This window comes from Daktulosphaira vitifoliae, unplaced genomic scaffold (assembly GCF_025091365.1).
Source record: "Daktulosphaira vitifoliae isolate Bord-2020 unplaced genomic scaffold, ASM2509136v1 Scaffold_2, whole genome shotgun sequence".
NCBI classification, from domain to species: Eukaryota; Metazoa; Arthropoda; class Insecta; order Hemiptera; family Phylloxeridae; genus Daktulosphaira; species Daktulosphaira vitifoliae.
Window position 1 is genome coordinate 10,401,917 of NW_026099573.1, and position 17,583 is coordinate 10,419,499.

The window sequence follows — 17,583 nt, forward strand, 5'->3', positions numbered from 1 at the left end:
AAGTACAGTTTTAATTTTCTAAAAAACAAACACCAAAACGGTCATTTCATTTAAATTCAAAGGACCGTCTGAAATACGGAAGATCAATAGCAGTAGTGTAATTAATGAGTAAAGTGTAGGCTTGGGCTTATAATATGCTAATTACAGTTTTTAGCGTGCAAAGAATATTTATAATTTAAAGTCATGTATTGCATGAAATGGTTTGCATCAAATTATACAGTCGGGCCGTATTTTAAAACAAGTAACCGTCAAATAATTTTTCTTAAGTATTTTTTTGTTACTATAATATTTTTACTGATTTAATAAAGCGCTTAAAGAGTGACGTTTATCATGCAAAACGTGCATTAACCATGGCCAATTTTTAAAATAATGCATAATTTTCTAGAGCGCTTAATTTTTTTTTCAACTGTATCGATCGTTATAAATACCTTTTCACATAATGACTTACAATTTATAGGGAAATCTGTGATGGTTATTTACACAAAACGAGCATGTTAATTATTACACGGAATCTCATTTGGCCGCATTGGTTATTTTTTAATAAAATAATAAAACTTAAAAAGTGGAGTTTTATTTGGAATAAAATGAAAAATGAATGTAGTCATAAAATTTTATATGTCCACTACCCAGTATTAAACAATAGTTTACCAGGGAAGTGTTTAGTTTTTATTAATTCGCTGTTACTTCTGTAAAATGTTAATCGTAAAAAATATACACAACGCACGCACGATGATCATATTGTTTTGTATATTATCATTTCTACACACCATAAAACCGTTTTTGCCTTTTTTACACTTCCTATATTCAATATTGTTATTATTTTTGTCCTTGTAACTAATAGACATAGTGTCTATTAGATGGTAACACGCTCGAAATAATTTTAAATTCATTTGTATACAATTATAAGCAATACAATACACATGTTTACAAAGGTGTTAACTGACTATAAATTATAAAAATATATTTTTATTTATTTATTGCACCACTTGTACAACGACGATATTGAAATCGTAAATTTAGTTAGTCGGACCACATGTTTTTCACGTACGTTATGTTGTGTTGGTGTGCAGCATCCAAAATAGAATAATATCGTTGTGCTATGAATTTTATAGCTTTTACAACGAAAACTATAGCCTGTAAAATTTTAAAATGTAGATTTTTATCTATACAAAAACCTTCGCTTATTTTTATGATATTTTTTTTTAATAGTAACAGTTTTTACTTCCTGTAATTACTTGAGGAACCATTACCTATAATATGCGTAATGTTTTACATCTGGGTTAATAAAATTAATTGATATTGTTTAACCTATTGATCTTTAGATGTTAAATGAAGGCACAAACGTTGTTACTATGAATTTACCATCTGATGATGAAAATAGACGTCCTTATACTATTGATGAGTTTAACGGTTCGCTAAACCTTTCTCAGTGGATAGATAAAAAACATCCAGATGAACCGTAAGACATTTATTCCATCGATGTTGAATACATCTAAGATAGTTTGATAAGTTTATCCTAATAATTTTGCATCGACGATGAAAAATTAATATGGACGTCGATTAGCAGAATTATAGATCAAGTATCATGATTTAACGTCTTATTAACAAATTTTCGGTTTATATGATGATTTTATCAACTGTTATAATATCGGTGAAAGTAGTATTTAATGTTTTTTGATTGTCATTTAGAAACCATTGTAATTTGGAAAAGGCAACAGAAGGAGTTGTATACCCAAGGCATATAACGCCAGATATGAATTTTCCGCTATATCGCAAAGCGTTTTGCAGGACATTACTATTGGAATTCTCTTCGGTTGGAGATACAGATGACGGGTATGAGGTGAATTATTATAAGTTTTCACATAAGGCTTTCAATTCCAGTATGGAAAACAATAGTTGCTATTGTAAAAATGGCGAGTGTTTGCCAGCCGGTCTGTCGGACTTGTCTCCATGTTATTATAGTATGTATGATATAATAATAATTTAGAATGAAAAAAAAAAAAGATTACTAGTTACTTTAATTGATAAATTTTTATTTACAAAATTAAAAATTTATTATTCAAATAAAATTATTAAATTTTCCACAATTAAAAAAAAAAAATTGCCCGTAATTGTTCAATTAGTATGCAGTAATCAGGGACTGGAACCATGTATTTTATAGGTTCAGGCTCGGGTTTTGGGTTTTTAAGAAAATATTTAAAGGTACTATTTCGGTTCAGGTTCTTTTAACAATAACAATATAGTTTCGGTTAGGTTTTGGTTCGTGGCTATCTGAAAATAAAAATTCTTATTCCGGTTCGAGTTCTAAAAATTTAAAGGTTCCGGATAAAGAATCGTTTTTTTTTAGGTTCGTTCCAGTACCTGGTAATAATTAGATTACTAATTTGTATTAATGATTAAGCCTAAATTATTTCTTATTATAATCGTAAATTCAAATTTACCGTTTTCTTTTAATGTATTGACTTTGCTTGTCGATTATTTGTATAAATAATAATTATACGAAGAAACTTTGAATATTTTAAAGAGAAATAAAGTATACTTGAAAGAAGACTGATAATTGAAGTATAAATAAATAACACATCGAAATTAATAGTGAAAATTATAGAAACCCTCGATGATTAAATTGGGTAACATTCATTACATAAATGTTAGGATAAAAAATAATAATTAAAATTAATATACAATTTCGAACAAAATCTAATATAAGTACCATAAAAAAACCATATATCATTTAAAAGTATCAATATTCATGAATAAAAATTTGAGTTTAGATATACTATCTTGAAAAAAATTTTAATTATCATTACAAGATGATAAATATAATAAATGTAAATAATTTTATACTTAATAAAATAAATTTTACATAATTATGGGAACTTAAAGGAACACAAAAAAAAAAAGTTAGTAAAACGCGTATTAACCTAAATTATTTTCATTTTAGCTAAGCCATTATTCAATAAAAACAATAAATTCATCTAAGAATTAAAATATATGTAATTGGGTTTTCAATTAATTACACATAGTAATTCCAAAATATTATTTTCGAAAAATGACTTTAGAAAATCTTTACAATGCGATGTTTTTCATTTCTTATTAATATAACTAATATAGCTAATTTAAATATTTATTTATACATTTTTATCAACAATTCAAATGTAACATTAAAAAGAATTTCATAAGTAGTTTATTTTATTTTTCAGATATTCCGGTAGCCGTTTCGTTTCCTCATTTCTATGACGGAGATCCATCTTTAGTGGGCAAAATAGACGGCATTTCCCCCGAACGGGAGAAACACGAATCCGTGATGGCCATACAACCGGTAATTACATTTTTAATAGATATGATTTCCTCGTGATTCCACGGCCTGGTTGATTAGAACTTTTGTTACTCACTCGTTTGCGTTCGTTTATTACGGTTTTGTCTGTGCTCTGCTGAATAGGCTTGAGGTAGTGTCCGTTAAGTTTGACGAAATATGAAAATCCACGCAAAAGTTCCTATAGAGGAGCTTTCACGTTATTGTAAAACACTTGATTTAAAAACCCAGTGAATTTCTTTAAAGTATTAAGAACGGCTTTGATTGTCGTGTGCCAACGAGCCATTTGCACCAATCACAATAACAATACTTAATAATGTGTCGTTTAAGACATCTGTTTGCTTTGCTGAACGACACTAAACCGCACAGTTTGCACTGGAAATCTGTGCAAATATTCGTTAATTTCGTAATCGGCTTAAAATGTAGTAGAATTCCAATGAAATTCTATTATTAATCAACTATGTTTTGCTTTATAGGACATTGGTATTCCATTGATGATAAATACGAGACTTCAGCTGAATTTAGTAGTCAATACAAAGGAACGCAATAACCGGGCGAGGAAATTTGACGGGTTGACATTGCCAGTGTTCTGGGTACACTTGGTGAGTATAAAATACTCGTTAACAGCTAATGACGGATTCGACTGGTCGGAGCTTTGAGTGGCCTTGACGTTTCCTATTTTTATCGTGGAACTATTTTAAAGTATCAGTTCTTTCTTACACTACAGTAGAAAGAAGACGCTCGCAAATCGTCTATAATTGAGCGGAACTCGGTAATACCTTTGTTATAACATTTTTAAGTACAAATCGATGGCGTTTAAAAGGCATTAATTATGTGCCGACTACGTTCGGGGGACGAATGTAAATACAAGTATAATGGTAATGTGTTATAGCTACTACAAAGCCGAACATCATAACTTATACTGTCAACAAGTTATTATAGTAATTATCGTCAGAATATATTAAACGGGTGAGTAATAATAATTAGATCCTCCATTTCTTGTATCAAGAAACGCACGGAATCGCTATTAAACAAAACTTAAAACGGTTCAAACTAAATTGTTTTGAATTTATTTTATTGGAACATGGTCATTGAACCATTATTTTTAATTGTACCCATGATTTTCAGTACAACACAAAAGACGAGTGAAATGTTTGGAAAGTGCCTCTCTTATCGTGGTCGCAATATTTTTATTCTAATTTATTGAAATCGTTAAAATATCTCGAAACTTTTCCGGTTAATTAGTTACAGTTTCTATTTGAAAGTGAATATTACCAGAGTTCTACCGTGATGAGCATTAACCCTAGTTCGCTATTCTGTTAACACCTGGGGTGTGTTTTTGCATAATATCGCAGACACTTGAGAAAATACTAATTATAATAATAAATAGGTTACACTTGTATACCTGCGCGTACTTACCCAAGACGATTCATCGTTTGAAAACACGAATCAGATAAACGTCTAAAAAAAGTATTCATAGACACGACAACTTTTTTCAACCCTTTGGTCATGTTTGTTCGGTTTATTCATTTTAAGTTGATGTAATGTCAGTGGCTGCCTTTTTATTTTCCGACTAATGTTACTTTTGTTTATACTCCTTGTCAACATGGTGACTTTTCTCGTTACTAATTGAAATTAAAATATTCTGTTGCTCTTTTATGTTTTTTAAAGAATTTAATTTAATTTATATTTCTACTATCTAAAAAATATATATTTTACATATATATAATACAAGACAATTTTTTAATTCATATAATTTCAAGTTACGTGTAATATGTTATACATGTAATTACAGTTTTCATCTATTGTAACTTTTTTACATAGGTTATTATTGTTTTAATATCTTTTGTTATGAATTATTAAATATCATATTATTGATTTTTTCATATAAACATTTATATTTCCGCGTTATTTAATTTATATAATCATTATGTCGTTGAATATATTCGTATTTTAGAGGATTTTTTTATGGAAAAGTATATGTTCCTAAAATACGTGGCGAGTTTTGCATTTTAAAAAATTGTATGTAGATATTTTTGTTTAACTATCGTTAATAATTATGATAAATAAGACCAGAGGATTTATTTTACGAAAAATTTATTTTAAAAAAACCTGATAATAGCTACAAATATTTCGAGATTGTATTAGAGTGAAAAAAGACCTAAGGGTAAATTACTACAGAAGTAGTTAAATATATTTGGAAAAATCTTACAAGTTTGAAATGGTCGACAAAATGAAAATCAGGGCCAGAAGTCATAGAAGAAAGTAACCAGTGATATTGAAAGAAAATGTTATTAAAGAGACTTGCCACAAACATTTTTAAAGCATCAGAAAAATTAAAGTAAAAAAATCCTTCTACTAAAAAAACGAAGTCGTTCGTTTTTAATGCAGTACAACATGTATTAAGAAGAAAAACAAAAGCCGTTACTCTTAATGCTCTTTACGCAAGCCACGTTGTTAGTGATGAGCTATGCGATTGTTTTAAAAATGTGGAAAATTATTTTTACTAAGAAATGATTGTACAAAGAATAAAGATACCTTCGGCTCGTACGCCAAATGCCAGTGGCTTTTCACAATTTCTATTGACATTAATGTATTTAGGTTACCTAACTGGACGAAGAAAATTTTATAGTTTTTACTTTTATTGGGTTTATCGCCTCTGGAATAACAGCTAAAGTGTGTAGTATTAAACATAAATAAAAGTTGACCCACAATATAATACGGAGTACACTTACACTCAAACCAAGTTGCCAGATTTATTTGGTGACAACAGCAACTAAAATTGATTTTCAGGGTTGTATATTGTTATTATGTTTTTATGGAAAGGTCAGATTTTGGAAAAGGTGTAAAAGGGTGTACTTATTTAACTATGGTTAAACTCTAAATTATATGATAAACACTATTTTCATTATTATCATAAAAACTAGCTTATAAAATGTTCAATTTAGACATATATCTATAAAAATTAGTTAATTAAATTTAAAATATATTTTTATAATAAAAAAATTATCTTCTCTTTACAAACACAAATTTCAATAATAAGTAATAATTATTAATAAAAAGAAATAATTTATAAAAGAAATTTTTGGGAAATAAATATTTTTATTAACAATTTAACAATTAAAAATTCTTTACGATAACCATTTTTTTAATGTTAAACCAATGAAGAAAATCAAATTTAAAAATGAATTTGCTAAAAATGTTTCATAAATATTTGAATTTAATATATTAACAATAAACAATTTTTCCAACCAAAAACACATTAAGCATGTAGTCGACGTCATACAAAAGGAGGCCTGATGTTTTTTATAATTATTTTTTTTATGCTTTAAAAAGTTTAAAAAAAAAGTTTTAATATTATATTATTCAATAGATAAATCTCATAAAATTTTAAACATTAGTTAATTAAGGATTTTTTAATTTCAAATTTTAGTTTTAGCTTCGATGCAAAGCTGAGAAGGTTTTACTATGATATGTTTTTCTTTTTTTTGTGTTTGTTATACCACTTTTTCTCAGCTCTCAACAAACCGATTTCTTTCAACGTTACTTCAAAAGATTACAAATCGTATCTAGTCGAAGAAATTACCCTCAAAAATTGAAAAAATTTCCCTCGTTCCTCGTAAATGGGGGAAACCTCCAAAAAAATTACAAATTTTAAAATCGATAAATTTCGACATTTTTTACTTAAAATTATCATAACTTATTTAAAAATAAATGTATCAAAACAATTTTCTTTTATAAATTCTTTAGGTAATTTATTTTCTGATTCAAAATAACTTTTAAAAATATTCCGTATATACTAAGAGCTTTATACATATGTTAAATTAAAGCTTATGTTTACCCACTATGTTACCGTTTTTTTTTTTTAATTCTCCAAAATATCTATTTAAGATATAGTTTTTGAGATGTGTTAGAAAGCTTTTCAAACGAAATATTAAATTTAATATAAAAGAATTATGAATTACTAGATTAAAAAGCATCATGCAATTACAATAAATTTTAGTTAAATTAATGATGAAAATTTTAGAACGACAATTCGTAAAAATATCTTTTTAATCAATTGCTATCTTAAAAATTATTCATTATCTTCCAATAATGGAATATAACTATTAAATTTATAAAATAAAACTATATTTATTTCATTATTATTAATTTTGGTAAAATTAAATTTTTAGCTTCGATGCGAAGCTGAGAAGGTATTAATTTTACTATGTGTTTTTTTTTTTTTTTTTATGTCTATTGCCACTTTTTCTCAGCTCTCACTGGACCGATTTCTTTCAAAAGTACGTCAAAAGATCACAAATCGTATCTAGTCGAAGAAATTACCCTCAAAAATTGAAAAAATTTCCCTCGTTCTTCGTAAATGGGGGAAACCTCCAAAAAAATTACAAATTTTAAAATCGATAATTTTTTCAATATTTTTTACTTAAAACTGTCATAACTTTGTTAAAAATAAACAAATCAGTATAATTTTTTTTAATAGATGCTTGATGTCTTTACCTATCATTTGGTATATTTTTATTAAAAATCTGACCCTTTAACTGCCCAAAGAAGGGATTTAAAATTACAACTTTTTCAACTAAACTTATGAAAGTGTTCCGGAAAGTCTGACACTTTTATATATATCTTAAAATAAAGTTAATATAATGTACTTTATTATGGAAAAAAATAATTTTGGACTTTATTTTGTCTTCACGGTGAAAATGACTACCAAATGCTATTTTTGTGTGTGAAAATTCTCGATTTTATTTTTTATATTTTTAACTTTATAATGCTATAACTTATTGAAAAGTGTATAGATCAACACAATTTTTTTATAAGAAATAATATTTATATCTCTTTTTTAACACCCTTATATTAGTTTCACCTGTATGTATGTATGTTTTTATGTATGTATGTATGTTTGTATGTATGTATATATGTTTGTATGTATGTATGTTTTAACTCTCCAAACGTCACGCGTTATCGCATATTCCGTCGTCTAGACTTAGACTGTCATATCGCATTCACCCCACCCCACGCTTCGCTCATTACACGCCGGCAATACTATTCCTGTATAAATTTATTTTTGGTTATCATACCCATACACACGTGCGTGTGATCAATATTATATATATATATAAACAAATTTTTATTTTGACTAACCATTATCATCCGCGTGCATACGGCTTACGTATACAGAGTGTTCAGTAAATAAGGAAACAAATTTCTATTGTACTCATTGTTTGTAACAATTTAACTGTTACCTAACTTACTTAACACCCTGTATACTCCTACCGCCGTTTATACCACAGGTATAACGTTAGTCCGACCCGCCCGCCCACAAAACAGGGAATCGAACCCTGATTTCCCGTTACCCGTTGCAACCATGATATTGATAGTAACTACTATCATAACATGAAACTAAAAAGTGAAAAATAAATATAGTTTAAAAAAACACGCTTTTAAAGTACATCGAACTAAAAAGTTAAAAATAATTTTTAAAATAAGTTTTAAGTAATTATGAACAAAAAATACTTGTATTATTGTGATAAAAGCGTGGGTGCTTTGTGCCATATTTTTCGTATATTGAGCGCCCGATGCTTTTATCACAATAATACTAGTATTTTTTGTTCATAGGTATTTAAAGCTTATTTTAAAAATTATTTTTAACTTTTTAGTTCGATGTGCTTTAAAAGCGTGTTTTTTTAAACTATATTTTTATTCGACATACTTTATCTTAATCATGTATAATGTAGCTTTTAGAATAATCCATAAATATTTTAAAATTAAACACTATCTAAAGATTTGCATCGAAGCGTTATTTTGTATAGTGATTTTAATCACTGTCATATATATCATTATACTTGATTCAACTATGCCACGTCACCACTGTGTTGGGTTTTTTTTAAATTATTTTATTCTTAAAAAACTTACATTTCACTTTAATTCTAGTTTTAGAATCTTCTTCATTATAACATCTCGTTTATAGAAAAGAATGAAAAGAAACCATTTTTTTTTTACCTTTTTTGAAATATAATTCATCTTAATATAGTTAATATTATATAGATTAATAAAGGGGAGTGAGGTAAGATGATCTTCTTAGATTTTTTTGAAACAACTTTAAAATATATTAACCAAACAACGAAAAAATTATTAAAATAATTATTATAATATATATTTTTGTTTTAATTTGTACTTATACCTTTTTTTGCAAAACCAATAAAATATTGTTGATTTGCGGTGGAAGGTTTTAACTTAAGTGCGAATAAATAAATACAATTTTTTTTATTGTAAAAGTAAAACTAACTAAAGATAAACATCACGAATAAAAAGTTTTTGAAATTTAAAGTCTTATTCCAATTAGTGGAGTACTAGGGGGAATCAAATTTGAATAAAATGAAAAGTGAAATATTTTTATTGTTATTTATATATAAAATTTCTTAATATAAAATAATTTGCTTAAAATTAGTTAAACTATCTAAGTTATTGAAAAAATTAAACCTAATAATTTCTAGGATCTAATAGTATTTTTATACTATTAGATACTTTAATACTATTTTTTTCAAATAGATTGTAGAATGAAAAATTGTTACCTATTAAAAACTGTATAATACATCCAGCATTTTTTAAAGGAGACAGGAGGTGACTTTATCTTAATTGAAGATTACATAAATAATTAGTTTTCAAGCATTATCTAAATTAAGCTAAGTTATGTTAACTTGCCCTATTAAAAAAATCATTTACCTCGTGGGACAAGATGACGAATTTAACTTTTTTTTCTAATTCATTAATAACTAATAAAATAATAAATAGTTGCAATGAAAAATTACTAATATTTACAAATTTGTAATATAGGATTAAACACGTAATGTAAAGTTAAATATGTATTAAAAATGGCACTGGTCGGTTTGAAAGTTATATTTAAATATTACTTAAATAAAAGAACAATAACTCTATAAATATATTATTAGTTAAATACCTCAATAACAAGAAAAAAAACCAGCACATTGGGGATGTGGCATAGATGTGTCCAGTATAGATTTAATCTGACAGTGAATAAAATCACTATCATAAGAAACACTTCGATGCAAATCTATAGATAGTATTTAATTCTATGAAATTAATGGATAATTACAAAAACAACATCTTCTTTTATTTACTTAATTATATCCAGATTAGTAATTCTTAGATTTAAAAATATAATATATAATTTTTATAATTAATTATTTTCAAATTATTATTGATTTATATTTTTAATCTACTTTTTTTTGTCCTTTAAAGTGAAAGTTTATAATAATAAAAAAAAAAAGAATTTATTACCATAACTTTTAGCTCAACATACAAGTTTGAAATTGATATCATTAAATAGAAAAAATGAAATTGTTAAGATAATTATGTAGTCAGCAAATTTTTTAATTACTATTTACAGTAAATTTATCAGAAAAGCTTTATTTTTTTTAATTTTTATTGTAACAGATCACTTAAATATAAATCATAGTAATCATTTACAATTAACTTTTGGTGTTTAAAANTTAATTTTTATTGTAACAGATCACTTAAATATAAATCATAGTAATCATTTACAATTAACTTTTGGTGTTTAAAATAATTCTACAATGGAAATATTCAGAACTGAATTAATTTTAATAATTTACTTTAACTAAAAAAAACAATAAAAAAAAAAAGTTGTTAAAAAGATCTACTCAATTGAGCGTAATATAAAATTTGATTATAATTATAAAAATCCATTGTTAAATTCAGCTGAAACTAAATATCATTTATTTTTAGATTTATGATTTCTATAGCAACATATAAAAAAAAATTTTGGAATATTATTGATTAGTAGTTGCACACACAAATAGAGTTAAAAAATTAATTAATTACAAAGTAAAATTATTGACTTTTGTAGTTGAATACTTTTATCATATCAAATCTAATTCAACAATAAATACTTAAAAATTATTAGAAATGAATGATTTTTATAGTTTGTATAGATAAAGTTAGCTAAGCTACTTTTTATTTGATTAAGGGATTTTTTTCAATTTTTGAGGGTAATATCTTCAACTAAATACGAATTGCAATCATTCGATGTATGTATCGTTGAAAAAAGTAGGTTAATTGACGGTTGGGAAAATAAATCTCAGCCATAAATAAAACCACATAGTAAAATATCAATATGAATAAGAAATTTCTTCTCACAAGGGGAGACTACAGTCATGGAATCCTCATTAATTATTGAAGTTATTTAATCTAAATGAGATAAAAATCAAGTGATTTGACACATTTTTTTTCTAATACAAAAAAAAAAATGAAAAATATAAATAGTAACATACGGATTCGAACCTCGTACCCTAAGCGTAAAAGACACAAGTGTGCCGAATCAGAAACACTTGTGTTTCCTGTTAGGTAATAAAATTAGCAATTTAAGCTATTTCAAATTTTAAAATACTTTTTCGACTTAAAAAAAGCAAAAAAATTTAATTAAGTTCAAATTCTTATGTTTTATGAACTTTATTCTATGTCAATTAAATTCTATAATATTCATGAAAGTCAGTGTATTCCTCTTGTAAGATATTTTAAAATAAAATAAAATAAAAAACCTAGAATTTTAAGACAAAAATAGTAAATTTTTGAATACGGTATCCATTTTCACTAAGAATAAAATGTATATTGCAATTTTTTTTTTTTTTTTATAGTTAAGTATATAATATAAAATTGAATTTAAGATTAAAAAAAAGTGTCAATATTCCGGAATATTTTCAAAAATTTAATTAAAAAAGCTTTACTTGAGTGCAAAAATTGCTTTTCGAATCCTTCCTGTGGGCAGGTTTAGAGTCAGATCTTTAAAAAAATTATATCAAATGAAAGATAATCATCTAAGAAACATCAGAGATTTCAATATAAAAAAAAATTATTATAATTTGTTCATTTTTCAAAAAGTTATGGCAGTTTTAGTATTAAAATATTTCATGTTAAACAGTAATTTTTACTTAAAAATCACATTTTCGTTAAATTCGACGGCTATTTTCCTATAGAAGAAAAGGTGACGGGACAAATTTTATTTTTTTAACTTATTTAACAGTATTTTTGGAATATTTTCAAAAGTTAGGTTGAAAAAGTTCTACTTTTTATACATATGTTTCAATTTTTAAACCTCCTGTATAAAGGAAAATTATGATAGTCACGAGAATATTTAAGCTAAAAAGAGAAGTTAGTTTATGAGATTGATTGTGGTGCAATATTTATATTCAATAAAGTTAGACGTATAATCTACTGATAATATAATGAGATAAAATTAAAAAAAAAAAATGTTGTGGTTATATTGTTACATGTTTCTTAAATTTCCCATTGCTTTTTTATTTATTTAACTAAAAGTTTTATTATTCGTGTGAAGGAATAAATATTTTTACTGTATAAATGTACTTTTATAAGCACTTTTGGTACTATTTAAATAAAAGTGTCGGCTTACTTTTAAAATATTTTTAAGTATATTATGCAGTTGATATAATTTATACTTTTAGGCTTCACAATTTTTATAATTTGAAGTTTTTATTCTCAAGTTTCTTTTTAGTGAAACATTTTTTTTAATTTTGGAATATTTTCTTTTAATAAGATGTGTATTCGGGATTTTTATTTGTACATAATAAATATAATATCTTGTACATTTTTTGTAATGCCAGAAAAAAAATTATTAGTTTTTTATTATTGTAAGACGTCATGAAAATTTCAAATATTTATTTTAGTAGTACCTTTTAGTTTTATCGTCATTTCTAAGTATCAATACGATTTTATCATATCGCAACAGTCATCCTCAAAAAATTATATGCACTGACAGAGTGCCTAAATGATTGGCGTTAGTACAAGCAATGGGAACTTCCTTAACTCCTAGTTACAACTTAATATTAATAAGCAATAATTATTAATGTAGGTATATATATATATAATACAATTCCTCAATTAGTTTATTAGTAAGTTTAAAAACTTGTTAATACATTTAATTAGAGTATAATAATGATAAAAATTTAATTGCGTACTACTAAATTTTGTAGTATTCTATTATGAAAAACTACAAGGGTGACAATTGTACTTCCATAGTCCCTCTCCTGGGATCCTGTGTCGGAATAAACAGAATTAACGTTAGACCGAATCACTCACCTTAAAAAAAATACACTAGTTGAATTTTAATATTGACTTTTTTATTCTGTCTAGTGTTTATACCTTTTTGAAATTATTTAAAATGTTTTTAACATCGTGTGCCACAATAAATTATGTACATATTGTTTTTCTTAGTTTTATTTCTTATTTCGTATAATACTTAGCATTATTTACAAAGTTGTAAAGTTTACGCTAATCAGCTATAAAATATATTATAGGAAAACATAACTTATGCTTTAGCACAAACATGCTCTGAGGAAATTTGGCAAATTATTATTAGAAATTAATTACTAGAAATATTGCTATGACATGTTGCACGTAGTCAATATTCAAGACAATGAACCTCATTCTTGACAAACGGTGTAATGTGAGAATTGGGTTTGACATATTTTGATGTTTACTACAATATTTTAGTGGAGTGTAAATGACATTGATAATTATTATTACAATTTAAGTGATCACTTAATTAGGACAAAATTTAAAGAATGAGTTTACTAGTTATTAAATATATGTCATTAAAAAAACTAATCTTTTAATTTCCTCTGAACCTAACAACTGACCTATAAATACGAAAATACTATTTAAAAGTAATCAATTGTACTAATGTCAAGAGTAATCTCTATAATTCAATTTCAGTTTCGTATTTGTCACGTTGTGCTTATTTGAAGTTAATTTCAAATTAGTTTAAAAGTTAGTATCATTAAAATTTTATTTTGTTTTGATTTTCAGGTTTATAATTTAGAACTTTAATTAGTATTTTACTAATTAAAGTTCTAAAGTTTTACTTTAACTTAATTTTTTTCCGATAATGCTGGCTAGTTTTGTATTGCTACGACTATTTAAATGGCAAATCTTCATTCTATTCAAACTTGTCAGATTGTGGTTACTTAGTTTTGTTTATCATAATCAAGTCGTAATGGGGTATAATACCACAACTTATCAAAATTTTATTGTTTTAAACGGTAATTTTTTAATAAAAGAGGAGGCTACCAAAAAATAATTATTAAAAAAGATCATATAATTAAAAAAAAATTATTCTATAGGTAAAAATTAATTTTTCAACACTCATTTTAGCTTTGTGACGGCAATTGTCATAATAAAAAAAAGTTTTAGTTTTAGTTGTTTAAGTGAAAGAAGGTTGCTTTTCATCAATATTGCCAATTTAGAGTGGTCATAGTCTGTATAACTCTTTTATGTACTTTTGTGTATTTTTTTTATATAAATTAGCGAAGCATTCTATAAAAATCTAATATAGTCTTATATTTTAGAATTATTTACCATTTTTTTAGTATTAATTTAATTGTTTCATTTTAATAAACATTACTTCACGTTTGATGTACTATGATCGAAATTTTGCTTACAAAAAGTAGTTAATATAAATATTATTTTAGTAATAAGAGATACACCCATTCATTATAATTCGGTTATAGGATAATACAAGTCAATACCTCATTAATAATTATTCTTTTTTTAATGTTTTATGTGTGATGGATATAAGGAGACACTCGTTATGACTTGTCTCAAAAAAGTTTCTACACTATAATTTAGTATTTTGTTTGGGTGTTTTATAGTCTTATTAAGCTGATTGTATTAATTGCACATAGTTTGAAGTATATTTTAAGCTTTAGGGAATAAAATGTTTAATAATGTAATATAGTAAAATGAACCCTTCTAAAAATGTTTTTATATTTACATCTAATGTTTTGATTATTACATAATTTTCACATAATCATAATAAGAGTTTGTTTAAAAACCAATAATTTGTCAAATTTAACTCGTTATTATGAAATGTGATGATAATTCCTAGCAAAGTATAGTTGAGAAAAATTTAATAGCATGTTGTTTTACATAAATTATATGGTTATTACAAAACGTCTGGAAAAAAAGCGAAAACTATTCTCGAGAGATCACGGGTAATACAAATGCTGAGACGAAAAAGTAATATTTCTGTAGTTTCAATAGGAGCTGTAAGTTTTTTTTGAATAAGCCAGTCAACCGCGAATACCGAATGAACTCCCACTGGGGACCATACAATTGCCATTTGAATTTTTAGAAAACAAATAGTTTTGATAATTTCATTATTTTGGATATCAACTGAAATTTAATAGAATAAAATATTTTATCGTATATTATTTTAGATAGCCAAAAATAACTATGCGCATTTATTAATGATCGTTTTTTTATGGTTCAAATTAAAGAGCAATTATAAACAGCATTATCCAGAGGTCTTATTTTTATGGTTTATTGGTTATTCAGAAGTTCATTGAATAAATTTAGTTTAAATTTAGTTATAACCATTAAAATTTAATTCAACATTTTAAGTATCAACACGTTTACTAAGACTATGTAAATTTTAATAGAATATTATTGAGTCAAACTAAATCCTATATTGACATATAATGTATAAAAAATATTAAAACAAATTAGTTCTGTTGAGTTTTATGTTATTAAATTAATTTTAAGTAGTTTTTATTGAGAAATATTGATATGGTATTCATTTAGAGTGTTTTTTTTTATAAAAAGGGCGATAGACATTTGATCAAAGATGCATTTTAGTAAACAAAATAAAGATACTCTGACTTGATTTTTATTTGGTATATAGAAAGATTTAAAATTCTAATGGACACACAATTCTTTAAGATTAATTTTAGTTTTAATTCTTGAAATATATTTAAAGCTATATTTAACTTTATTTATTAATAGGAGGTCAAGAAGTTACCGGAATCCCTAGTTAACTTGTTATTTTTGTGTTTTTGCTTGGGCCCACTTCTATTAAAGATGGTCATACTGTTATTGGCATTAGTTGGGATTACACTGATTATTTTGCCTTCGGTACGGTCATCAGTTGGTAAAAACAAAGGCGTAACGTGGTCAATCTGTTGTTCTCGTCGTTATGATCGTAACCTTGGCCATCAAAAAGGTGACCGAGGTGACTGCAAAGGCCAATGTGGTGCAAATTGTATGTTGGTTTCTGATGGAGATGATATTGTCAAAGGTTGTGAGATAGTCAACACTGTTGTGATCACTGAAAAGAAGAAGTCTGCTAATAACAGGGCTTATTCTCCACTGACGGTTATTGTTCCTAAACCATTCTTCAAGCCAAACTATGATGACACTAGAGGTCGATGAAGACAGTGCTGCCATTAATTCATGTCTTCATTATCATCAACAATATCATAACTGTAACATCATACTTTATTCTATTACAATTTAATATATAATTTTTTTTTACTTAATTTTCTCTAAGTGGATTTCAATAAACAACTGTGATACTGATATTTCTATATAATATTTGAAGCACATTATAAATAACTTTTATATACCTGTAGCTAATTTTTTATTGTATACACCGCTCAAGTTTTAATAACTTTATTATAACTTCGTAGCCGCATTCGTATTAAATATTAAAACAATATTAAATAAATTAGCCACAATATTAAAACCTATNACTTTATTATAACTTCGTAGCCGCATTCGTATTGGCCACAATATTAAAACCTATGATGGTAAAATAGATAATTCATATATTTGTATGAATATATTAATACATATATATACATAAATTAGATTTTATTTAAAGAATTGAAGATAAATTAATATTGAAAATTGAATTAAGGATTGATCCAACCTGAAAATTAAAGGCTTTTTATTTTTAGATTGTATAAAACGTTATCTAAGATAATATGTATATATTTTTTAAATAATTCAGTGTTTAACACTATAATAGTATTAAGTCATATTGTCAATGCCATTTTTAAATATAAGAATAAATACATATCGTTAAGCAACCTGATTTTTTTGGTTAGTTTTTATTAAAATATTATTATTTGAAAAATATTTATATTTTTTATTTGAAAAATTGGGTTTTTAGTTTTAATAATCGATAATGCAATTGATTTATTACATAATTTTTGATATTTAGGGAGCTAAGTTTTAGAAAGACAAATTCTAAACATTTCTCGATTATCCTAATTTAAGTGATGCTAAGTTCACGATAAAAATAGAATGTAAACATTTTAATGGGTCGCTAGGGTAACACACCTTGTTATTGGCACTGGTATAGTCATTGGTATCAAAGCATGTTTTTACTCATAGTGCTATGACTGATTATATGATTTTGAAAATTAACTCTA

At 25.5% G+C, this 17,583-nt stretch overlaps 1 protein-coding gene across 2 annotated transcripts in view; it reads left to right on the top strand.

The window, feature by feature from the left end:
* LOC126897874 (scavenger receptor class B member 1-like) overlaps positions 1-16,837 on the top strand; it is a 39,900-nt gene extending 23,063 nt beyond the window's left edge. For both annotated transcript variants that reach the window (XM_050671814.1, XM_050671815.1), the window contains exons 6-10: positions 1,323-1,459; positions 1,690-1,961; positions 3,201-3,319; positions 3,790-3,915; positions 16,154-16,837. In XM_050671814.1, coding sequence (XP_050527771.1) covers positions 1,323-1,459; positions 1,690-1,961; positions 3,201-3,319; positions 3,790-3,915; positions 16,154-16,579 — 1,080 coding nt within the window. In that variant the 3' untranslated portion in view covers positions 16,580-16,837. The remainder of the gene's footprint in view (positions 1-1,322; positions 1,460-1,689; positions 1,962-3,200; positions 3,320-3,789; positions 3,916-16,153) is intronic.
* The last annotated feature ends 746 nt before the right edge of the window (positions 16,838-17,583 follow it).